The sequence below is a fragment of the Lipotes vexillifer genome, unplaced genomic scaffold (assembly GCF_000442215.2).
Source record: "Lipotes vexillifer unplaced genomic scaffold, Lipotes_vexillifer_v1.1 scaffold586, whole genome shotgun sequence".
Classification (NCBI taxonomy): domain Eukaryota; kingdom Metazoa; phylum Chordata; class Mammalia; order Artiodactyla; family Lipotidae; genus Lipotes; species Lipotes vexillifer.
The window spans coordinates 635,883-662,268 of NW_006781860.1; the positions used below are offsets into that span (position 1 = coordinate 635,883).

The following is a 26,386-nucleotide window of genomic DNA, read 5'->3' on the forward strand; positions in this document are numbered from 1 at the left end:
GGAGGGCCAAGGGTAGGGGCCAAGGGCCAGGGGAAGGGGCGGAGGGCCAGGGGAGGGGCCGAAGGTCAGGGGAAGGGGCCGAAGGTCAGGGGAAGGGGCGGAGGGCCAGGGGAAGGGGCCGAGGGTCAGGGGAAGGGGCTGAGGGCCAAGGCAGAGCATGGTGCAGTCTGATCCTCATTCTCTGACCCTGCCTGGTCCCTCCTAGCTGACTGAGTAGGGAGGGAACAGAGCAGCTAATACGCTCTTATATTCCTGCAGGAGCTCTTCGGGCTCTATGGTGTGAGATGACTAAAGCCCATTTAGCAGTCACTTGTAAAAGTAATTACAAGATGAGAGAAAGAAGAACATTCTGGTACTATGGGCTGTGAAAGCCAATTAATTCAACAAACATTCGTTGAGCAACCGACTATGTAGTAAGCATCGTAAAGTATTAGTCCTGGGGGATACAAATGATAAAGATATACTCTTGCCTTGTGCTGGGCACTTGAGCGGTATGGGAAAGAGATGGGGCACAGGGGAGACAATGACCAGAATAGTGATTTTGCTCTATTAAAAGGCTAGTGATGTGACAGAAAAGTAGTGAAAAGGACTATGGGAATACAGAATGGAATTGACTATGGTTTCAAAGATAAGGTTGGTCTTGAGGTGATTTGAAGAAAGAATCTGGTGGGTAAAGACGTGGGGAAGGGGGACTTTCCTGGTGGTCCAGTGGGTAAGACTCTGTGCTCCCAATGGAGGGGGCCTGGGTTTGATCCTTGGTCGGGGAACTAGATCCCACATGCATGCCGCAACTAAGAGTCTGCATGCCACAACTCAGAAGACCACATGCCGCAACGAACATCTCATGTCCCGCAACTAAGACCCAGCACAGCCGGAAGGAAGGAAGAAAGGGAGGGAGGAAAGAAAAGAAAGAAAGGAAAGAAACATTTAAAAACAAACAAAAAACAAGTGGGGAGACATCCAGCTTCCAGGTGGGAGACATGCCAGGTGCCGAGAGGCCTGCATGGCTGTCCTGTGTTGAGAGGCCGGTTGGCATCTGGAGTGGCTGAAGCCTTGGGTGCAGGAAGGGGAGGAGACAGGCTTGTTGGCAAGGTAGTTTGGGCCAGACAGGAGGGCCTCAAAACCATGCTCAGGGCTCTGGGTTTTACAAGAAAGGGCACGAGGAGCCCCGGAAGCCTGCTTGAGTTGGGGGAGGTGGTCTTGTTTTAATAAGATACCTTGGAGGGAATGTGGAGGATGGTGTGTGAGGTTTCAGGAGTCTGGGGGCCGGACTTGAAGGAGTAGGTTTGTGAGCAGAGACTATGAACTTGGGGAGCTGTGGTGGAGGGAGAATAGAAAGTAGGGGTCCGCTAATGTTCTTGGAGAATTCTTCCAACCCCTCACGCCAGGACTTTGAATTTTTAAATCTCTCTGAGGAAGTCTTTAAAAATACTTGAAGGAGGAAGCTTATTCAAGCCTTTGAACAGTTTTGAAAATTTATTACATTTCAGCTCGGAAGGAAAGTATTATTTCAGGCAAACTGGAACGGGTGTGGACTGATTACTCAGCACAGACACTTAATCTTTCAGAATTAGGTAGGAGGGAAGCTATTTTAGTGGCCTTCCATCTTCTTCCAGAACTTGGTCCAGGTTCCTCCCAAATGGTCAGTGAATTTTTCTGATGCGTGTCCAGCACCCCGACAGTTGAGCATACATCTGTAGGCTGTGAGGAAGTTGATTTCATCCATTCCTTTTTTTTTTTGCATCCCATCTCTTGCCTTCCACCTGAGAAAACAAACATGAGTCCGTTGGTTCTTGTTATGTGTTAGAACTTTGCACAATGTGCAACCTAAGATGGGTCCAGCTGAGAGGGTTGCAGGTTTGGAGTTTAGACTAAAGAAGAGGAGTGGAGTCTTTTCATTTTTTCTTTATTTTGAGAAAATCTTGGCAACTGGGACTGTTTGAAGGAGCAGTTACATAAAATATCTCCTGCTAGTTGAGTATCTGGGATAAAGCACCACAATTTTTTCTTTAGATTGCATTAAAACGTTTCTACCCACAATTTAGAACTTTTCCATGGAGAGTTTAGATTTAGAACATTTTGAACCTCAATAAAGAAAAAAAAACTTACAGAATTAACCTGCAGTTTGGACTGAGACGTCTCAAGCTTACGAGATTCCATATGTTAGTTCCAAAGGCCTATAATTTATCATCCTTGCGGCTTGACTATTTCAGAAAGTTCTTGGCATGTCTCATGGAGGTTTGGTGTACAAAGAGCAAGAAGAGTGGCCTATGGGCTTACCTCACTTATGTGTGTATATTCTACATTGGCTACAAAGCAGTGATTCTACTGGTATATGGGAGCAAAGGATAGATTCCAAGGTAAATGAAGCGGTTTACTAATGCCAGATTTGGGTGTTAGTCTTGAAGTACCATAATGAATATTTTAGCAGCAATTTCAGTTACCTTTAGTTAAGAGCTTTTCTAGTTCTATGTGATAGTTATGGTAAAGGAAGGTTACCTTGATAATAAATTAACACTGACTGAAATATAGTTGTTAAGGTGTTCACATGGCAAGGATTACAGTTTCTTAATATTAGGAATTACTCTGCAAGACACCTATATTGATGATGTTAGTTTTTTTCCATGTATAGGCAATCCTGTATCCGAAGATGTGTAATTTATTTATTCACAGTAAGGAATGTATTATAAAACTCAATTACTTGAGCTTCCCTGGTAGCGCAGTGGTTAAGAATCCGCCTGCCAATGCAGGGGTCACTGGTTCGAGCCCTGGCCCGGGAAGATCCCACATGTCACGGAGCAACTAAGCCTGTGTGCCACAACTACTGAGCCTGCGCTCTAGAGCCCACAGGCCACAACTACTGAAGCCTGCACACCTAGAGCCTGTGCTGCGCAACAAGAGAAGCGATGACAGTGAGAACCCCGTGCACTGCAACGAAGAGTAGCCCCGCTCGCGGCTATTAGAGAAAGCCCGCACCCAGCAAAGAAGACCCAATGTAGCCAGAAAAAAAACAAAAAACAACAACTCAATTACTTTTTATTTGTGAGGGTTGCTTCATTCACTTGATGGAGAGTTTTTTGGACTGTATCCTGTATGCCTATCCTTGCACTAGGAGATAAATAGAAGTTAACCATTGCCCTTGGAGAGAAGACATTTTAATGGGAGGCAGAGATAAATAGATAATTATAATATTTCATAAGTGCTGAAATAGACATTAAAAAGCTTGAATATGGAGAATTTCAAAATGTATACAAACATACACAGTAGGAGGATGAGCCCTCACAAACCTGTCACCCAACTTCAGGCATTTTCAACTCTTGGTAATGCTTGTTTCACCCATACTCTCCAGTTACTCCCTTTCCCCCTTTTATTTTGGAGCAAATCCAAGACAGTAAGGTATCATGTGATAGACATTTATAGACATTTGAATAGTCAGAGAGTACACTGGGGAAAGAGACTATACCTGGTGACTTGAGAAGGAGCTACAGAGCAGTAACATTTGAGTTTAATCTAGTGGGGAGTGAGGATGTTCTAGGTCGAGGTGAATGGGATGGAACCCAACAATTATTGAACACTGTTAAGCATCATATCAGGTTCATTTAGTACATTATTTAATTTTTTCCCTCATAGTCTTATGGGAGAGACAATATCTCTATTTTATCAATATATACGAGGAAACTAGATTTCAGCCTGACCAACCTTGATTTCAAGGCTGTTTAGTTTCTCATCTTCTGCACCGTGTACCTTAGCCACAGAAATGTAAAAGGTCAAGATGTGCTTGGGAAAGCAGGAGAAGCTGAATGCAGCTACAGAATTGTGTGCATGTGTGTGTCCAGAGATGAAACTAGAGAAGCTGCTCAGGGCCAGGTTGTGAAGGAACTTTAATGCTGCGCTAAGAAGATAGGATTTTGTCCTGAGGTGGTGGGGATCCAGGCTGAGATGCCTTTAAGCATGAGAACAGTATTGTTAGCTTTTAAAAGGCAGATATGCAGGCACTATGGAGGATGAACTGGAGTTGGAAGATGAGCCGAGGAGAGACTGGTTCGAGAAAATTATTTGTTCAACCACTATTTATTAAGCATAATCAACGTGGCAGGGAAAGGAACTGGTGAGCAAGACATACATCTCCCTATTTCATGGAGCTTAGCCTAGTAGGGAATCAGTTACATGCAAATGGTGTATCGTGATGTGATTTTATAATAAGAAATATATATTTGGTCTTCAACCCAGTTCCTGGCACAGAGCTCCAAAAACCCTTGGGATTTCCTGTGATAAGAGCAATAAAAGTGTCTTTTATGTTAACGAGGTGACTTTTGGAAAAGTCCCTAGGTAACAAGGTTGGAGGCTGCTTCCAGGGAACCAGATGGCTAGAGGGTTGGAACTTTCAGTACTCCCCCGCAATCCCCACCGAAACTGGAAACCATACAGATGTCCAGTGGCAGGGGATAAATAATACTGAGTGACAGCAAAAATGAGTGAACCACAGTTTCACTCAACAACTTGGAAGAATGTCACAAACAAGTTTAGAAACAAGCAAGACTAATCTGTAGTATTAGAAGTTAGGAAAATGACAGGTGGGTAGTGACTGAAAGGAGCTTTGAAGGGGGGCTTCTAGAGGCTTGTAAGTTTTGATTTCTTTCATTTTTTTAAAAAAATTATTTATTTGGCTGCGCCGGGTCCTAGCTGGGGCATGCGGGATCTTTGTTGCGGCACGTGGGATCTGGTTCCCTGACCAGGGATTAAACCCAGGCCTGCTGCATTGGGAGCGTGGAGTCTTAACCACTGGACCACCAGCGAAGTCCCTATTTCTTGATCTGGGTGCTTGTTATGTAGTTGTATTCAATTTGTGAAAACGCATCCAACTACATACTATACACTTATTTGTATGCTATTCTGTTTGCATATTATGCTTTTCTATAGGAATATACTTCAATAAAAAGCTAAATATATAAATTATTGGAAAAAAGTTTAAGTTTCAAGAGCAACATTTCTTCTAGAAACAAATTCTGATAATAAGTATTGATGCCTCCTTGTACACCTGAGGAAAACTGACACACTATTATATGAAAGTCACACTTTAAAAAAGAAACCTGTCCCTGTACAGTAATTTGTGTGAATTCTATTAAAAAATAAAATATGTCACAATGGCCAGGTGAGATATTAGGAAGGATTAAGGCATGGCAAAGGAGAAGATAGCCTTGATTTGGCAGATGGTTCTGTGATAGATGTGGATGTGGTTAGCATCGAAGATAAGTTTCTGATTTGGGATATGGAATTATTGATGCCAGCAACTGAGGCGAGGGCTGCTGGAAGATCTGTAGGTTCAAGGATATGTGGGGAGGGGCAAATGAGTAGGGCTTATTTAATTTATGTTATGTCTGAGATGGCTTAGGGTATCCACGTAGAGTTATCCAGTAGGGTTTTGGAAAAGTGCATGAAGTATCTGAGTTGTTAGGTTTGGAGAGAGCGGTTTGGTGATCATTAGCATTTGGATGGTCACTGAAGCCTGGGGAAAGAATGAGATTACCAAAGAGCAGTGATTCTCAACCTTGGCTGCACATTAGAATTACCTTGAGAGCTTTACAAAAATACCCATGCCTGGGCCACACCACTGACCAATTAAAGCAGAATCTTTGGGGGTGGAGGCTAGGTCTCTTTATTTTTCAAAAGCTCCTCAGGTTATTCTAATATGCAGCTAGAATGGGAACAAAATAAACAAGTAGACCAAAAAATTAGACAATGGCATGTTTATTGAATGGACACTATGTGGGCACTACTGCTTTAGCCTTCATGAGGTAAGTACCTGTTTACACTTAAGGGGAGACTGAGGCACGAGAGGTAAGTAATTTGTCTTAGGTTATACAGGTAGCTGGTTGGTGCTAGGGCCAGGATTCACACCTAAGTCATTTACTCCAAGAACTGTTCTCTTTACCATAACACAGTATTGCTTCTCCACTCAAGAGTGATTCTGGGAGGATTGAGACTTTGGAATGGCAGTGTGAGAAACTCAGCAGATCCTCTTTCCAGTGAAACAGCCTCTTAACTGGTAAAAATTGTAAAGGATAATCATTTAAAGTCTCTGGAAATTGACCTGAAGACATACCGCAAACGTAGAAACATTATTCAAGAAAATCTCCTAAATCTTAGTAAGAACAGTGAGCCAGCAGCCTTTGAGCCACGACCTCTTCCTCTCCCCACCCCCACCAGTTCCACATGGTGGAGGCTCTGTTTTCGGTGGGTCTAGCCGAGAAGACAGGACTCACTCCCCCCAACCCCAGCTCATAGTCTAGGGCTAGGAGAGGTGGACTGTGGGCTACTGGAAGTACCAGAAGTACCAGCAGGAGAAAGAGATAGAGGGCCAGAAAGATATTTGAAGAAATAATAGTCAAAAACTACCCGAGTTTGATGACAAACAGTAGTCTTCACATCCAAGAAGCCCAGCTCTGTCCTGACTCCTTCTGTGGCTGCCAGTCTCACTGTGACTGCAGGCTGGGGATGCCTGCAATACAGTGAAAATACCTGGAATGCGGGTGGGAGAGAATGGAAGTAAGGCCAGTTAAAATGCCACAAAGCTTGCTGTTCTTCCTGAGATTCAGCTGTTTTTCTTGAATAAACACTCCCTGGATTGCTGCAGACTTTTGGTTAATTTCCAGAGTTGTGTCCATTTTTGTTGGTTTCTCATTGCTCTGATGGAGAGAATTTTTGGAGACCCTTATTCTATTTTTTGTTGACATCCCAGTTGAATTTTAATAGGAATTTTCTTCAGATTACTTAGTGTCTGTTTATAGTTTGTTCTGAAAGTGTTTGTTAGGTTAATTATTGGAAATCTAAAACTCTATCCATAGGACCAACTAAGAATAATAATAAAAAATGCACAGTATATCTTTATAGCAGAATATTATGCAGTTGTTAAAATAAAGCGGTAATTTTAACTGTGCGCTAGAGAAAAATATTCAGGGGATGATGCTAAATGAAAAGCAAGTTGCAAAATAGTATGTGATATTCTATTTTCATAAAGTTTGAATAAGCAACAAGAAAAACAGGTGTGTGCTATATATATATGCTGAGAACATTTCTAGAAGAAATGTATAGTGTTTTCCTTTGGGACACAGGGAGTGGGGGTGCTTGTTACTTCTTCACCCCCACTTACTATTATTTGAACTTTTGAGTATCTGTTACTTTGAAGTAACTCTAAAGAAGTCATTGAAAGGACTTCCCTGGTGGTGCGGTGGTTAAGAATCCGCCTGCCAATGCAGGGAACATGGGTTCGAGCCCTGATCCCACATGCCGTGGAGCAACTAAGCCCATGCACCACAACTACTGAGCCTGCGTTCTAGAGCCTGTGAGCCACAACTACTGAAGCCCATGGGCCTAGAGCCCGTGCTCTGCAACGAGAAGCCACCGCCAGGAGAAGACCGCGCACCGCAACGAAGAGTAGCCCCCACTCACTGCAACTAGAGAAAGCCCACGCGTAGCAATGAAGACCCAACGCAGCCAAAAATAAATAAATAAATAAATTTAAAAAAATCATTAAAAAAATAACTCATTTTTAATTTCGATCAACTAGGATAATCCACAAGTAGTGATTATGACTAATCTGTTCTCTCTTCACCCTGGTGACTTTCTAGACTTTAGACTTTGTATGTTACAATCCACCCCCTGAAAAAGTCACTCTTTTGTAAGAAGCTTAACAGCCATTCTTTGTCACCTTTATTTTTATCTTTGAAAGAGGAGGAATAATCACCCAGTCCTGAAACATCACGCGTAGGTAGAATTGCATTATCCAAATTGAAAACCTCCCTGCAAACTGGAGGAAAAAGAATCCAACCAGCGTGTACCCATAGATTCTCCAGGGACTTTTTGGTTAGTTACCCCATGAAATCCTTGAGATTTCATAATCTATTTTGTCTCATTTTGCTGTTATGGAATGGAGTTTTCAGCATCCCTTCTCTTGTCTGTTTTCAGATCACAGAACTCTGTGGTGCCAAGCGGGTTGGTTATTTTGGTCCAACACAGTTTTACGTTGCCCTGAAATTAATTGCTGCAGCACAGTCTGGCCTCCCCGTGGGGATAGAGAGTATTAAATGCGGTAAGTATCTCCCGTTGATACATTTTATTATCCATGACAGGTTTCCTGTTTATGAGAACCATTTTTAGTGGGTTTAAGGCCTGTTCTATAAGTATTTGTGGGATTTTTCCTTTCTTCTTCCAACTCTTCTTTAAAGTAAAATAAAACTTACCAGGTATCTTAGTGTTTTTTTTTTTAATGAGAAAAAAATTCAGAGAGTTACCTGAGATTAGTTCCTTTTAACTCACTTGCAGTTAAAAATAGATTTCGTTCTTTAGCCGGCAAAGATTGGGACGGGGATTCTACAGCCTGTGGCAAAATAATAAGACCGTTTAATTTTCCACTCGAGGAATCTATAATGTCGTTTAAGGCTCTATTAGGGCTGAGTAACTGGGAGAATTTGAGTGTAACTGCCCCTTCTGTCTTCTTTCCCTGCCAGGCATGTCAGGTATGATCATCTTTTAATCTCCCAATTGCCAAAGCACTGTTTTCATGATTGTTAAGTACTCAGGGGCTACCAAGATTTTTGCAGAATGAATTTATGATTATGTTCTCAAAGTTTTGATTTACCATTTTCTTACCTTGCCATCCCTGCCCCCAGCCCACGACATACTTGAACACTTAAACCAAAAGTAAAGCCCCAAACTCTTAGCATCATTTGCACTGCTTCAGTACTGGTTTTACCAGGCTGTTTAAAGAAGGTGATTATTCAGTGGATGTGCTGAGGTCCTTTTTTAGTTCACTCTGATATGAATTACTTTCCTATGGCCACACAGCTATGCAGGAACTTTGTCCTTTTCCTCATTTTGAGATAAAAATGACTCCGCTGTTCCTGCCTGTTCTGTGAAGTCCCTGATGGACCTCAACGTGGGTTGAGGATTTATGGTTAGTCCATGACAACCTTGTAGGACAGCTGCAAATAGCAGAGAAGATTCTGATAGCTTGACTATGGGAAATGAAACCTTTTTACACTAACCATCAGGAGGCCACAATCATCCTGCTAACCTTTATTAAAGGCTTAGTGGGTGTCAGACACTGTCTCATTTAGTCCTCATGACATCTACCTAAATTAGATAATTGTGTCAGTTTCCATTGCCTTCGATAAGCTGTGATAACAAGTACCATTGAAATCTCAGTGCCTAATGGAATAAAGTCTCGCTTCCTGCTTTGCTGTGGGTCAGGTTGAGTAACTTGCCTAAGGATTGTAAGGTTCTAACCAGCTCTAGCCAGGAGCTCAGCCTCCAGTTCCCGTGCTCTTCATTGCTATGCAGAGTAGCCTCTTCTTGATAATTCTTTCTGTTTAGTAAGGTGCTGACTCTAATCTGTAATCCTGGATGTTTTCCGAATGGGAAAAAGAATCTGACCCCCAAAGCATCCCTCAGTATTAGAAAATTTGGTTCCAAAGTAGGTTTCATGATGAAGTATTATTTCAGTGGCCGGTTTGGTGTCTAACGGTCACTGCTATCATTCACTTGCTGTGATTAGTTCAAAGTTACAGCTCACTGAATTTCGATTTGTGGTAGGCAGTGATAGTTTCCATTCCATTGTAAATGGTCATTAAGCTTTATTGTAGTATCCCCCAACTTCATCTTCTGGAAGAGTTAAGAGCTGCTTTATTGTATAAAAGAATAAACTTCTGACACCTTTGTTGCTTATATTTGGTTAGACTGAAGTCTTTTACCTGATTTGTGCTCAGATCTACAGCTTAATTTCCTGGGGGAAGGGGGTGGAAGGGATGGACTAAGTTCACTTGTGTAAAGGATTAACCCTTTTCCCAAATACAAGGCTTTCTCCATTGTATTTTATAAATCCTGATGCTGCCTTTTACCTCTGAGGGTTTAAGTATACTCAGAGTTAATTCTGAATTTCCTTCCTTCATTTAAAGATTTATTAAATGATAGTTATTTGCAGTCAGCATATGTTGAGTAAGGATGAGGGCAAGACAGGGCCAAACTTTGAGCTGCTACTTAGCATTTTCTGATTTGTTGCTTGAGATCCATTAGCTTAATGTTTGATGACACAAACCTTGAAGGCCAAAGAGAATGCTCTCTGAGAACCTAATCTGAAAGGCTACTACCTTTAAAAGGCCCTATCACACCCAAAGAGTTGTGAGTCTACCCTTCCTTCTGTAAGAGTCATACCCGTATTTCATGAATGACATGCCTCTGTGTATGTTAACCTCTAACCCCTAGCCATTCCCATTTTGCTGAATACCCCTACCATATGCAGTTGCTTAAGCCAGGAACTTAGAAGCCATTCTTTTTTTTTTTTTTTGATATTTATTTTTTCTTATTTTTTGGCTGCACTGCACAGCATGTGGGTAGAAGCCCTTCTTGATTCCCCCCTTTCCCTCATTCACAATATAATCCTTCAAAATCCACTGCCCATTCCCTCCATCTCTCTGCCTCTGCTAGACCAGGCCACCTGCAGCCACACCTGAGCACCACGATTTTGTCATTGGCTTCTTGGCCTTCTCTATTCTCTACTCCAGTCTCTTTTCCCACACAGCGGGAAGAGTGGTCTTTTCAAAATAGCCACCAGATCATTTTATCCAGCTTCTTGAAACCCTCCCAGTGGTTACTTGTTGTACATAGTGCTAAGTTCGGAGTCCCTACACTGATCTGTAAGGCCCTGCATAACCTAGTCTTTGCCTACTTCTCCGTCCTCATCTCAAACCTCTTCTTGCTTGCAGTCTGTCCCCCAGCCTCACTGGCCTTCTAGCCATTTCTGGGCCACCTCTTTTCCTGTTGTAGGAAAGATCATATGTTATGTCGAGGTGTTGGGTTGCTAGCGGTCTGTTCTTCCCCTTCTCCTTCCCATGCTGGCTCCTCCTCCTTTTTCTTCAGGATTCCCAGGCTGCCCCCACCATCCTTTCTAAAGTATGTCCTGTCAAATTAATTCATCATCAAAGGAACCAGCATGTAGTAAAGCTGGTTCAAGAAAGTCAGAAGTATTTATAGTCATGGAAAGAAAGGATGCTGGAATAAGATTGCTAAATTACATATAAAATTGATTAATGCCCTACAGCACAATAAAACTGTAACTGGGTTATTATACTCTTTTCTAAGATAAAATTCATTTGCATTGCTGTCAGACAAGAAGTATTTGTTAGCTAACAGTTTTCTACAAGTTAATATCTACCCTTTCAGAATTGTAAAATGCCTAATCAAGAGTAAATAGTAACTTAAAAAGCACACATGCCTAGGGAATGCGGCACTCCTTGGATGGGTCCATTAGATAATGCTAGATAACGTGGCAGGCCCCTCCCTACTTTATTCTCTCTCACTGCCTGCTCCTTCATAGCACTTTTATCAGAGTTTGTAAATACTCCTTACAGGTTTGATAAGTTTTTTGTCTGTCTTCCTCAGCAGTCTGCAAGTCCAAGGGGAAGGGAGGAGCTTCTGGTAATCCCTGCACTGAGGGGCCTTGTGGGTACTCAGAGCATGTTTGTTGAATGAATGAATGAATGACTGAATGAATGAGGACATAAATGCCTGTGCATTGGGAGCGAGTCTTAATCAGCTGCCACTCTTTAAACTCAAACATTTGGAATTCAGGTTCACCTGGAACTCCTGAGGGATGCCTACAGAAGTCATCTTTCTCAGGCTTTGGTTCCCACCCTCGTCTGCCCTTGAGAATCATCTGGGTAACTTTAAATGCAAAATAAAAAATACAAGTACCTGGGGCCACCTGCAGAAATTATCATTAAATTAGCCTGGGGTGTGGCCTGAGCGAGGGGGTTTTCAGAGCTCCCCAGGTGATTCTTCTGTGGAGCCAGGGTTCAGAGTGACTTCTAAAGACAGCTGGGTGGAGTATTTTCAGGAGCTTTGCTTAAGCTCTGAGTATAGATTTGGTCACATCAGGGCCTGAACTGGGGGTAGACAAGAGGCGCCCAGGGCGTATAACTCCCTGCGCTTGCTCCCTGGGCCCTGCAAGTGCTGACGCTGCCTTTCCACGGCCCTGAGAGGGCTGGCCCCAGGCTTCTCTCTGGCCTCACCCTAGTGGGAGCTGTGGCGACACGTTTGGTGAAAGCTTAGAAGGGCGGATGGCGGGTGTGAAGTTCTGGGTCAGCAGAGAATTCCTGCCGAGGAAACCACGTGCAAACATTTGCCCTGGGAGCTCCTGTACCTTCCTCCTTTCCGAAGACAGGCCAAGAGTGGGTGTGAGGACCGAGGGAAGGTGTAGTGGGGTCAAGAGTAGGGTTTTGAAGCTTTTTGGTGCCACGGGCCCCTTTGGCATTGTGAAGCTTCTGGACCCCTTCTTGGGCTAATGTTTTTGTTGTTTTAAAAAAAATTTTATTGGAGTATAGTTGCTTTACAATGTTGTGTTCTGCTGTACAGCAAAGTGAACCACCTATATGTATACATATATCCCCTCATTTTTGGATTTCCTTCCCATTTAGGTCACCACAGAGCAGTGAGTAGAGTTCCCTGTGCTATACAGCAGGTTCTCATTAGTTCTCTATTTTATACATGGTACTGTATCTGTGTCAATCCCAATCCACCAATTTGTACCCCCCCAACTTCCCACCTTGGTAGCCGTACGTTTTTTCTCTACATCTGTGTCTCAAACGTTTTGGAGTAATATTTTAAATGCGTACAGTGATGTGGGATTATAAAGGAAACCAATTAAAACTGACCCTTGAACAACTGGAGGGTTAATCCATGTATAATTTATAGTCGGCCCTCCATATCCGCGGTTCCTCCACATGCATGGACCCAGCCAACCGCAGACCGTGTAGTTCTGTAGTATTTACTCTTGAAAAATATCCGCGTATAAGTGGACTCACAGCGTTCAAACCTGTGTTGTTCAAGGGTCAACTGTATTTTGAAATTAAAACTGAGATATTTAAAAGAGTTGTTATATAGCAGTATACATGCTTCTTTATTAATGTATTAAATAAAAGATCTGTGATCCAAATAACTAGCATATACTTTCAGAGTAGTGATGAACATAAACAGTACTTCAGGGTGTCCACAGCAACTGTAATATGATTTAAAAACATCTGATTTCGGCAGGTGAAAAAGTTGCAAGCACTGCTGACGATATTACAGCAGTTCTTTGCTTACATTCATAATTGAAAGAAATGCTAACTTAGGGTAGGGAGAATAAAGATGTAATTTACTTTCTTATCCAACATGACAGACCCCTTGATTTTTTTCCACAGCCCTTTTAAAGGGGAGTCTCTGAACCCCAGTAGTGCAATAATGTGATTCATGTGGTTTCTAGGGCTGTGTTCCTCATTCCTGACCTGGTGGTAGTCTGGCACAGTCTATAGGGAAAAGAGAAAGAATTAGGACAAAGGAGTGAGTTGTTTATAAAAGGAAATGTGTTCAATTTTAAGATTTTTTTTTGGTTTCCTTTTGTTAAATGCTCTTTTATGAAATTGATAATGGATAACTGTAACTTACCATCACCCCTCCAAAAAATTATAAGATCAGCCTTCCCACACCAGCCTTTACCTGCTCATCTAGCTATCTAGCTTCCCATTTCCAAATTAGCAACAAGTTTTTCCAAATTAACAGGTGGATAGCACAGGTAGGCGATTATAAGGCTTTAATCAACCCAGGTTTGGGTTAGTAAGACCAACCTGATGTTTTTCCAAAGTAACTTAAGGAAAATGTGTGGGTTTGGCATCACTTTGGAATTACTGAACATCGTTTTCATTAATTTTTGTTAACCTATAAGTAACTGATATAAACGAATAGGCGACGAAAAGTAGTGGGAAGAGAAGGGAGCCCCAGGAGGCCAGGAGTGTTGTGAAGGCTGTAGCTCTGCCGCCATTATGCTGCATGAGTAAGACAAGACCCACCCTCCCCTTCTTGGGCTTAGTTCCTCACCTGTAAGATGTGGATAATTCCAGTAGATTTTCTCTAAACCATTTCCCCCTCTGAAATGCCACAGTTTCAGCCTGAATGTTCAAACGTGCAATACAAAGACTATTTTAATTTTCAGGATGACAGTGTAGTCTAGTGGCTGAGAGTGTAGGCCCTAGCAGTAGACCACCTGATTTTGAATCCCTGCTCCATCACTCTTTATTTGTGTACCCTCAGGGAAGTTTCTTAATCTCTTTGAGCTTAAATGGCTCATCTGGAGAAGGGGTATACCAATAGTAGCTGCCTTGTAGTGTTTTTTGGCCAACCATCTAAACTGTGCTGTCTCATATGGTAGTCACTAGCCACGTGCGGCTGGCTATTGAGCATTAAAAATGTGTGTAGTGCGAGTGAGGAATTGAATTTTTAATTAAATTAATAATTAATTTAAATTATTTAAAATTTTAAAGTCAATTAATGTAAAATATTTTTCCATTAAATGCAACTGTATTGTTTTAGTAAGACTACATTTTACTTGAACCACTGTATTGTGTAAGACAGGGGTCAGCAAACTTTTCCTGTAAAGGGCTAGGTAGTGGATATTTTAGGCTTTGTGAGCCATATGGCCTTTGTTGCAAATATCCAACTCTGCCCCAGAACTGTGAAAGCAGAAGTGGACAATATGTAAACAAAAGAGTGTGACTGTGTTCCAGTGAAACTATTTATGGACATTGAAATTTGTATTTCATAATTTTCACGTCCTGAAATATTTTTCTTTTGATGTTTTCCAAACATTCAAAAATGTAAAACCCATTCTTTTTTTAATGGTAATACTGTTTTTTAAAACTGAAGTATACCTTGATGTACAATATTATATAAGTTACAGGTATACGGTATAGTGTTTCACAATTTTTTAAGGTTATACTCCATTTGTAGTTATTATAAAACATTGAGTATATTCCCTCTGTTGTACAATACATCCTTATAGCTTATTTTGTACATAATGATAGGCAGCAGGTTGAATGTGGTCCATAGGTATATCCCCAAGATAAATGAATTCATGTCTGTCAAAAACCATTTATAAGAATGTTCACAGCAGCTATATTCCTAATGGCTCCCAACTGGAAACCACCCAAATGTTCATCACAGGAGACTGGATTTTAAAAATTTCAATATATTCATAAAAATAGATTATTCCATAGCAATGAAAAAGAATGAACTATGTCTTTGGATGATGTGGTGCATTGGATGATTATCACAGACAAAGTGTTGGTCAGAGAAGGTGGTCACAAAGATTAATATTGTATGATTCCATTATGTGAAGTTCTATAATGGCAAAGGTAATCTGTGGATTTAGAAATTAGAATAGGTTGCTAAGTGAGACAAGGCGAGGGGATTAACTAGAAAGCGATATGAAGGCAAATTCTATATGATGGAAATGTATCTTAATTTGGGTGTTTGCTATGAGCTTATACATACATTTGTTAAAAGTCTTCAAGTGGTACACTTAAGCTTTATATAAATCATCCCTCCATACAAAATCCTCCTTACGTAATTTAAGAAGAAATCAGTTAGTTGTTAACGTTTAACATTATAGTATTTCTTAGTCAAATCCAGATTTCTGGCCATAATGGTCCATATTCCTTCATAGCAACCATCAGCCAAACTGTGCTGTTCCAGTAGGGTAGCCAGTAGCCACACTACTGCGGCGCCTGAGTGCCTGAAATGTGGTGTATCTGAATTGAGGTCTGTGGTACAGGTAAGTACACATGGGGGTTTGAAGCATTAGTCTGAAAAAAGAATGTAAACTATTATATTAATTTTTATCTTGATCACATGCTGTAATCTATAACATTGGGTTAAAATATACCAAATTAATTTCACCTGTATCTTTTGTGCTTTTTTTCAACGTTAAAAATTTTAATTGTGACAAAATATATAGAACATAAAATTTACCATCTTCACCATTTTTAAGTGTACAGTTCAGTAGTGTTTAGTATATTCATGTTGTGCGACCAATCTCCCCGCCTTGCAAAATGGAAACTCGCCCCTGTTAAACAACTCCCCACTCCCCTTCACCCCCGGCCCCTGGCACCCACCATTCTACTTTCTGTTTCTATGAGTTTGACGATTGATCCCTCATGTAAATGAAACGATGCAGTATTTATATTTTTGTCACTGGCTTCTTTACTTAACATTTTTTTTTGTAATGTAGCTACTACACAATTTACAATGATATATGTGGCTGACATTATATTTCCAGTGGATAGCGTTGGAGGACACTGCACAACAGCTGCCACTTTGTAATTTGTCATTTGTTACTGCATTTATGCTGCTTATGTTTCTTCTAATAGATTGAAGAGATTGAAATATTTCTTATATTCATGACTCCATCAAACGTGGGAAAACAAAGGATTTTTTCCCTTAGAGGGTCACATGTTTAAAAAAGGAGAGGCATAGTTCTCTTTGTGGAAGGGAAAAATAGTCATTTCTATTTAATATACAAAGCATTTCTGTGTTCAAAGAATACAACGTAAGATGCCATTGTGAAACAAATGATTGCTGTGCTCATGGTGTCCTTGGCCCTTATCAGTATTTCATTTGAACTCTTGATGTGTTTCCTGGTGTTAATTCAGTTTGGGAGAAAAGATTCTAAACAACTACTACAAATAAATCTTCTCCTGTGATTACTTGACATAAATCACTGGATAGCAGGTACTTTATTGATTAATTTTCTAATAAAGTTGCACTATTAAATTTGGTGTACACATGACTAGGAACCAACATTTAGACTGAACATCGACAAACTAGAGTTTTACTTTTCACTTTTAAAAGCTTGCAGCATTAAAAAAAAAAGCTTGCAGCAGCTTAAGAAAAATAGCACCTTCATTAACCTTTTCAATGATAGGGATATCATAATATATGGTTACAATTCTGTTAAGTGAGAGTTGTTTAAAACCTTGTAAACAAAGAAAGTACGAGCGAAATTCAGCTGTATTTTGTCTTTTGCTACCGGGAGGCGGGGGTGGGGGGGAGGGAGGTTCTTTCCCAGGTGAACAATTTTGGAGAAATGCCATAGCCAGGGAAGGAGAGCGTGTGATGTGACGGTGTCCTAAGGGACAGCTGGGGGCTCTAGTGTAATAGTTGATATTCATCAGCCAGGTTTGTGTTCCATTGTTCCCAGAGTTATCTGTTGAACACCAGTGAAACGCTGGTCAGGGAGCTTACAAATGCCAAGCATTTACTTCTTTTCTCCCTCAAATAGGGCTTGGAAGTAGCATCATCCTCTCATGGGCAGATTAGAGTGCAAGTTATTTTATGTGATCTCGTTCCATGTTTTTTAGATCCTGTTTGCAGACTGAGTTGAAACAAATACCTTTCTGAGAAGAGAACCATAGGCTTAGCTGATATTTGATTTACTAAGAATCTAGACTTTCTTTTTTCTTGCCTTTTTTCTTTTGAAGTCCATTCCTGCCTTGAGTGTTGGAGAGCTGCCATGGTTAGGGAAGAGTAAAACATTAAAAATGGTGGCCATCCTGTCTTTAGAGGAAAGTCTTGGTTTAATTTTCCAGATTGGTTATTCTATTTATGTCTCTTGGGCCCTTGGCTGATTGATCACGCAGGGATTTGTCATATTGCCTACTTCTTTAAATCAAATGTGGACATAGCAGCTAAAAATAAACATGATGTGGATATTAGAGAACCAGGGGCCTTCTTTGCCTGGGGAGCTGGGTTACTGCTTGCTGTTGCTAAGAGGTTTTCTGGCTTTAGCACAGCTTCAATCATTGGAAGTGCAGCTGTGTTTTTGGAAGAGGGAGCTAAGGGAAGGCAGAGGCACACTGATGAGTATTATCCCGAACAATGGATCCAGATGCAAATCATTATGCCTAATCCAGAATATTATACCCATTTTTGGCATTCTTGTGCTATGTTGTGTGTGATTTGCTGTGCTGAGAACTCAAAGTGTGCCGAAGTAGCTTTTCTGTTTTCAGAATAGTTTTGTTAGAAATTTGAAAGCTAAGTAAATATACCAGACAGTTGGGTTTCAGCTCTTTGTGGCATAGAGTGTAGCTAATGGTTTTGACAGTAGAATCTGACTGAACGTTGGACTGATTGCTCTAACTTTATACCATTTTCCTTATTCCATTATGAAAAAACAACTGGAGATTGAGTGTGAAAATTCTTTAAGCAATGACATAAGGTGAGAAAGTGTTGTATGCAGTAGGTTTGTCCTGGGAATGAGGGGCCTTTCTGTAGGTCAGCAGCACTGGCTGGTGAAGAGCCAGCTGTGCCACAGATGAGCTGTGTCTTCTTAGCTCCTTCTGCTCTGTTTCCACATCTATAAAAGGAGGCTAATGATCATCTTACTGTAGTGAGTTGTGAGGATTAAATGAGTTAATATTTGCAGATCTTAATACAGTGCCTGGCATATAATAAGCACTATATAAGTTCTGCCTGCTACTGTTTGTCACTTGATACTGATTTCTACGATGTCACATCCTTTTTCTTGGTGCCGAACTGAAGGCTGAAGTGGGAGATCTGTCCAAAACCTGAATTTGTTCTGTGATGATTCAACAGCATTTAAAAATGTTGAGCCAGGATACCGTGTTAAACTGTAGCATTTTTCTATTATGACATTATTATAGGAGTCCTTATTGTGTAGAAATCAAATTTAATCTATATTTAGTGTTCTGGAATTTTTCCTCAAAAGTGACTCATCTTTTGGTCATTGAGTTCCCTTTTTTGCAGTTTTCAAATAAAGTCTCACTTGAGCTTCTCTGATTCTGCTCCTAAAGAACTGCCGCTGCCTCGCTTTATGATGTCAAAAACTGACGCTGAGATCCGGTTTGGGAACATGGCTGAGCTGCATGGAACTAAAGTTCAGATTCCATATTTAATCACAGAAAAAAATACCTTCAAAAGAATGGATGATGAGGATAAACAGGTAAATAGTCTGATCAGGCATGTCTGTTTGCTTTTGACCATGAATCCTCACAGAGCAGTGCCTCTTAGCTGCTGTCAAGCTTCCAGTGAATTGCACCATCTGGGTTACAATTATAGACTTGGAAGTGAGCCATTGAAGTTTCCTTGTAGCAAGGAGAAGAGGCTGATGCATAGAAATTACCATGAGCCACCCATGGGCCATTTAGAGCTTACTTTAATGTAGAATTGTGTCTCAAGTAAGGCTACTGATTTAACACACTTATTTGATGTCTCTAATCACCATTTCCAAATGGGTTCTTCGAAATGTAACTTCTAGGAGTGTTTAATAAGTCCTTTCTTCCAAAAAAACCTGGAGAAAAGGTTTCTCTGGTTAAATATGTTTGGAGAGTGCTGCTTCATGGCCTATTCTTGCGGGAAAGGCTAAATACTCAGTCTTAGACGTTCACAGTGCACATGAGCACAGTAAAAGCCCTGAGAAGTCCTGCAATAAAGAGACCTGGAGATCGGCATGTACTAAACTCCTTTCACCAGGGAATCCCTTCTTGGGGAGCATGTTTGGAGTGCCATGTTGGGAAATGCTGCCATTACATGTGTAGCCGGAACAAGAATAGGGTGGATGGGCTTTTCAAATTAGACCACTATTTGCAATAGTCACATAGTGACTGGTAGAGACCAAAGTGTAAATTCCAGATGAGTGAGCCTATCAAGAAGAGGTAAAATAGACTTACACATTAGTGAACCCTCAGGGCATCAAGGTACATCCCACACTTCCAATGAAGATAAGATACTGAATTATGCAGAAAAGTCAAATTATATTCAATTATAGTATCTTCTATAAGGAAGAGAAATCTGTTATGTTTAGGAAGACCAATCAAAATTTTTTCAAATGCAAGACAATTAAAGGATTAAGTTGGAAAACTAATGTATATGGCTCACCCTGATAATGCTGGATATTTGAGGTATCGTTGCAGAAGTTTCATATTTAAGTTAGGTGTAGCATGTTCTGTTGCTTTTATAATTCTCATATGTTTAAACTAGTTCTTCAGGGATTGATTGATTGATTGATTTTATTTTATTTTATTTTAGGGATTTAGATAAAAAGGTGTACAGGCGCATACCTTGGAGGTAGTGCGGGTTCCATTCCAGACCACCACAATAAAGCGAGTCACACGACTTTTTGGTTTCCCAGTGCATACAGAAGTTACATTTATACTATACTGTAGTCTACTAAGTGTGCAAGAGCATTAGGGCTAAAAAAACCCCAATGTATATACCTTAATTAAAAAAATACTTTACTGCTAAAAACTGCTGTCATCTTAGCAAGTAGTAGTAGCATCAAAGATCACTGATCACAGATTACCTTAAAAATACAATAGTAATGAAAAAGTTTGAAATATTTGTAAGAATTACCAAAATGTGACACAGGGACGTGAAGTGAGCAAATGCTTTTGGAAAAATGGTGCCAATAGACTTGCTCGATGCAGCGTTGCCACAAACCTTTAATTTGTTAAAAAAAAAAAAAAGAGTAATATCTGTGAAGTGCAATAAAATGAGGTATGCCTGTATCAGAATCTTCAGCCAATACTCTTTGGCATGTTTTCCCACCAGCATTTGGAGAGGAATGAGGGTCCACTGTCCCAGGATGGTTGGATGCCCTGGTAACTTTCCAGGCCCATCCCCTGGCTGCGTGATTGAGGACACATCCTTTCACTTCAGGCTGGGCTTATGCTAGGCCCACCCAGTCTGTGGGTGTGAGCTTACAATTCAAAGCAAATATTCTTTTCTTTTACTTGAAAAAGAGTACTTGATTAGTATCTCAGATTGCATTATTATTATTATTTTTGACTAAGAGCACCTATATAGTCTCTATATTGATGAAAAGTACTGTTGCCTTATTACTTGGGTATTCCAAAGTTACCAGTCTATTGGTAGCATTAAAAAAAAAAAAGGAGGAAACCCAGTAGCCGAGTTAGAAGGTTGCTTGTCTTGCCTGGGGTCCTACATAAAGTTCACATTCGAGTTGAGATTTAAAGTTTATTAAGGCTCCATCCTAGTGTTTAGGAATAGGCTAATTGGAGTAGTTTACCCATAATGAATTGTTTTGCAATTTCTCAGTATAAAAAAAAAGCTGGCATTTTACTTTGGCTAGCCAGGTCCCAGAATATTTAGCATTAACCATTTAAAATATTTTAAAAAATTCACATTGTTGGAAGACTTGATAAGTGTAAATCCAGGAAATAGGAGCCTTTATTAATGAATGAAAATTGAATCTATTCACGAACAGATCAAAATTGGGGAGTATGAATGTTATTTCATGTGATCAGTGTCTTTCGTTTCCCCAAGGAAAATATTATTGGAGTAACTGGAAGTGTTTCAGGCTTGTTTTAGTAATTTAGGTAACTGAGCTCCGGCGAGACTGTTCTCTGGGAGACTTTTGAATCCTCAGACACTGCTTTTTAACCAAGCTGCGTTTCTGAGAAAACATCTCCTCCATTTATTAAAGCAGCCTGCTTACTGGCAGTAGAGTTGCGTTATACTTCATAACTGCAGCTCAGAGCGCCAGGCTCCCTGAGTGATCGTCTCTGAACTCTGCTCTGGTTCTTTGAAGCAGGAAACGCAGTCTCCCACGATGTCACCCCTCGCCTCCCCTCCTTCGTCCCCGCCTCATTACCAGAGGGTGCCCTTGAGCCATGGCTACAGCAAACTGCGGAAAAGCATGGAGCAGATGCATCCAGGTAAGAGGCCAGCTGTCCCAGGCAGTGTCTTAGAGGCTCCTTCATCTATCGGGCAGCAACGCCACCAGCTGCTCAGTCTCCTGACTTAATTACCTCTGGCTTTGGAGACAGGGCTCAATTTAATTTTATACTCTCAAGCAAGGTTAAAAAAATATAAAATGAAATCTGTGTTAGTAATGCCTTGTTTTCTGTCCTACAAACTAGTTCATCTTTAGACTTGTAGATAATGATTTAGATGATTTAATCCTTCATATACAAATTTCATTGCACAGGAACATAGCACATGAAGGATTTGTATTGTTTTGGAATAGTTATTCCTTTCTGCAAACCTACCAAACATATTTATATGATAACTGCTCTTATGAAACTACTTAAAAAATAGAACTCTGCAGAAGAGTTGATTCAACCTTTAAAGACTGAGCACATAAATGAAAATATTTAGCTCTTGTGTTTGGGACTAAGAATAAGGGAAATGCCAGGGGAGGCATTGTGCTCAGGTGTGTGAAGTGCCCAGTTGTGGGGTTGCCTGCTTGCTCACATTTGCACTGTGCTGGCCATGTTAGTGGTAGAATACATTACTTGCTTCTGAGAATGACTTGCAGAGTTGACTCCCTGGCTGCAATGCTTAAAGCTCCATATATTCACTGCAGCATCTTGTCCTTGTGGGGCTCAGGTTCCTAGCTTAAGATATGACCAATTAAAGGTATTCTAGAATTGGATATCCATAACTCCCCCCTCCCCCGCCTTTTTAAAAAATTCTGTGAGCTGTAACTGAAAGTGACCCAGTTTCTGCACGTTTTTGCTGCATTGAAAATAGTGGTGACTTCTAGAGGGAAACAGATTTAAAAAAAAATGTGTGCTAGGCTGGACTAAAGAGAGACTATAATCTTGCCAAGAGAAGCGGGTGTAGCATGATGGAAAAATCTTGATTGGAATCAGAAGGTGAGGGTTTATGTGACTAGCTATGTGACCTTGGGCAAGGCACTTACTGCTCTGAACCATGATTTTCCTCTCCTCTTTTTAAATGGAGTAATAGTATCCTATAGGGGTGTTGTGAGGATAAGCGAGAACATGAGTATAAAATCTCATTGGAAATTGAATCCTATGCAAATGCAAGATAACGTTATTGGGGGATAGGAACGAAAAATCACTCCCCTGTAACCTGAGTGTCCCATTGGTGTCTGAAACAAAACGGGGTTGAGAATTCTTCATTTTCCTTATAGTCTCTCCTGCCGAATTTCCCTATTTTTAGAAGTGGGTTTTTTTTTCTTAATTTCATCTGGGTTTGGAAATTGGAGTCCTATGCCTAGCATGGTGCCTAGTTTTTGGATTTTAATTCACAGGTGAGTCGTTTTTTGTTCTACCGAGTTACCAGGTTCTACTCTTTTTTTCTGATATTCCTTAAAAAACCTGTCTGTACCAGCTCTCTCTGCTTCATGCTCCATTTTCTCCTCATTCCATTCAAATTGGGCTTTCATTCCCCCAGTGGCAAGGAAATGACCTGCTTCTCTCCTTCGCTCTTTTAGCGGCGTGTGTCAAGGTTGTCCATGCTTTCATTCTTTCTTAGCCTTTTTTAAAAAAAAAGTGAGGTAAAATTTACATGTGATAAAATGCACACATTTAAAATCTTCAACTTGAGGGACTTCCCTGGCGGTCCAGTGGTTAAGACTTCGCCCTCCAGTGCAGGGGTGCGGGTTTGATCTCTGGTCAGGGAGCTAAGATCCCATATGCCTTGGGGCCAAAACAAAACAAAACAAAACATAAAACCAAAAAAACCACCCCAAAACATAAAACAGAAGCAATATTGTAACAAATTCAATAAAGACTTTAAAAATGGTCCACCTCACGACTTCCCTGGTGGCACAGTGGTTAAGAATCCGCCTGCCAATCCAGGGGACACGGGTTCGAGCCCTGGTCCGGGAAGATCCCACATGCTGCGGAGCAGCTAAGCCCGTGCACCACAACTACTGAGCCTGCGCTCTAGAGCCCGCAAGCCACAACTACTGAGCCTGTGGGCCACAGCTACTGAAACCCATGTGCCTAGAGCCCGTGCTCCTCAACAAGAGAAGCCACCGCAATGAGAAGCCTGTGCACTGCAACGAAGAGTAGCCCCCGCTCGCCGCAACTAGAGAAAGCCCGTGCACAGCAAGAAAAACCCAACACAGCCAAAAATTAAAACAAAAAAAATGTCCATATCAAAAAAGAAGTCTTTAAAATAAAATAAAATCTTCAATTTGAGTTTTAACAAATGGATATACTCATGTATCCACCATTTTGATCATGAATAAAATATTTCCCTACCATATGATCCAGCAATTCCACCCCTGAGTATATATCTGAAGAAAATGAAAGCACAAATTTGAAAAAATACATGGACCCCAGTGTTCATAGCAGCATTGTTTACAATAGCCAAGGTATGGAAGCAACCTAAGTAAGTGTCCATCAACAGATGAATGAAGAAAGAAGATACACGTACATACACACACACAATAGAATATTACTCAGCCATAGAAAAGAATGAAATTCTGCCATTTGTAGCAACGTGGATGGACCTAAAAAGGGAATTACGCTTAGTGAAATAAGTCAGACAGAGAAAGACAAGTACCGTATGTTATCACTTATATGTGGTATCTAAAAAAAATAGATGAATAAATATAACAAAACAGAAACCTACTCACAGATATAGAGAACAAACTAGTGGTTGCAGGGTGGGGGAGTAGGGGACTAAGAGGTACAAACTACTATGTAGGAAATACATAAGCTACAAGGATATATTGTACAGCACAGGGAAATACAGCTATTATTTTATAATAACTTTAAATGGAATATAATCTAAAAATATTGAATCACTATGCTGAAATTAATGTTGTAAATCAGCTATACTTCAATAAAAAAAGTAGTCTGCTTGACATTAAAACCAACATTTCCATCACCTCAGAGATGCCCCTTTCCAGTCACTCCCTCCCCGCCCGTGCCCCCCCAGTGCAAGCATAGTTCTGATTTTTATCATCGTAGACTAGTTTTGCTTTTTCTAGAACCCCATATAAATGGAATCATATTGAATGACTGTACTCTTGGGTGTCTTTCCCTCAGCATAGTGGTTAAGATTCTCCATGGTGTTGTGTCTCAATAGTTTGTTCCTTTTTATTACCCAGTATTGTTCCATTGTATGAATGTATCATGGTGTGACGATCCATTCTTCTGTTGATGGACATTTAGGTTATTTCCAGGGTTTGGCTGTTATGAATAAGGATGCTATGAACATTCGTGTGTGTCTTTTTGTGACATAGTTGTCATTTTCCTGGCACCTAGGAGTGGAATTACTGCACCTTAGGGTAGGTGTATAAGAAACTGCCAAAGAGTTTCACCAAGTGGCTGCATACTCCCACTGGCAATATATGAGAGTTCAGTGCTCCTTGCCAGCAGTTGGTACTCTAGTTTCTTTCTTCAGTGTTTTTAATCTTAGCTATTCTATTACATGTGAAGTGACATCTCCTTGTGGGCACTCTCTTGTTCTTGAAACATTGTTTTCTAAGTTTCTGTTGCCCCTTCCTACATCATGATCCTTAAACTTGGATTTATGCATTTTCAGAAAGCAGCTTAGCTGCTAGGACAATTTTCTAGGAATACATTTTTCTGGGGTTGTTCTCTGTCCAAGACCCTGCCATGATTCCTGGCTCATGGGGTGTATGTGTATGTTTTAAATCAGACTGAGCATCTTTGGACCAGTCTGTGATTCAGAGCCTCTCTTCTTTCTCTCTTCTGGGCTCCTGCTAGCCTCCTTTGCTGGATGTATCTATAGCTTATGCTCATTGGGTAAGACTTACGTGTCAGGCATTGTTCAGAGTTCTTTATGTGCACTATTTTCTACTTACCACAACCCTCAGAGGCAGATACTGCCATCTGTATTTTATCTATATTTTAAAAGATGATGTTTAAATCGCAGTAATACTTCTCCTTCGCACTCAACCTGTTTCTGGTCTCCAGAGGCAACTACTTTCTTTCCTTTTTTAAAACATGTTTATTTTTTGAACTGAAGTACAGTTGATTCACAGTGTTTCAGTGCACAGCAAAGTGAATCAGTTATATACATATATGTATGTATATATATGTATATATATTCTTATATATATATATATATATATACATATATGTATATATATTCTTTTTCAGATTCTTTTCCATTATAGGCTATCACAAGATATTGAATATAGTTCCCTGTGCTATGCAGTAGGTCCTTGTTTATTTATTTTATATACAGTAGTGTGTATCTGTTAATCCCAAATTCAAAATTTATTCCTCCCCTCCTTTCCCCTTTGGTAACCATAAGTTTGCTTTCTATGTCTGTGAGTCTATTTCTGTTTTGTAAACACTTATTTATTTATTTATTTATTTGCCTCTCCACACAGCATGTGGCATCTTAATTCCTCAACCAGGGATTGAATTCGTGTCCCCTTCAGTGGAAACGTGGAGTGTTAACCACTGTACCCCCAGGGAAGTCCTGTATCACTTTTTAAGATTCCACATATAAGTAATATATTTTTCTTTCTCTGACTTACTTTGCTTAATATGATAATCTCTGGGTCCATCCATGTTGCTGAAAATGGCATTATTTCATTCTTTTTTATGGGTAAATAATATTCCATTGTATGTATATGTGTGTGTGTATATATATATATATATATATATATATATATATATATATATATATATAAATATACACACCACATCTTTTTTTATCCAGTCATCTGTTGATGGACATTTAGGTTGCTTCCATGTTTTGGCTGTTGCGAATAGTGCAGCTTTGAACATTGGGGTGCATGTAT

General features: G+C 40.4%; 1 protein-coding gene across 2 annotated transcripts in view; it reads left to right on the top strand.

Annotated features, from left to right (window-relative positions):
• REPS2 (RALBP1 associated Eps domain containing 2) overlaps window positions 1-26,386 on the top strand; it is a 231,222-nt gene that overhangs the window by 58,693 nt on the left and 146,143 nt on the right. The window contains exons 2-4 of one of the 2 annotated variants that reach the window (XM_007454850.1): window positions 7,966-8,089; window positions 18,678-18,826; window positions 21,434-21,560. In XM_007454850.1, the coding sequence (XP_007454912.1) occupies window positions 7,966-8,089; window positions 18,678-18,826; window positions 21,434-21,560 (400 nt within the window). The remainder of the gene's footprint in view (window positions 1-7,965; window positions 8,090-18,677; window positions 18,827-21,433; window positions 21,561-26,386) is intronic. The other variant, XM_007454849.1, reaches the window with a different exon arrangement.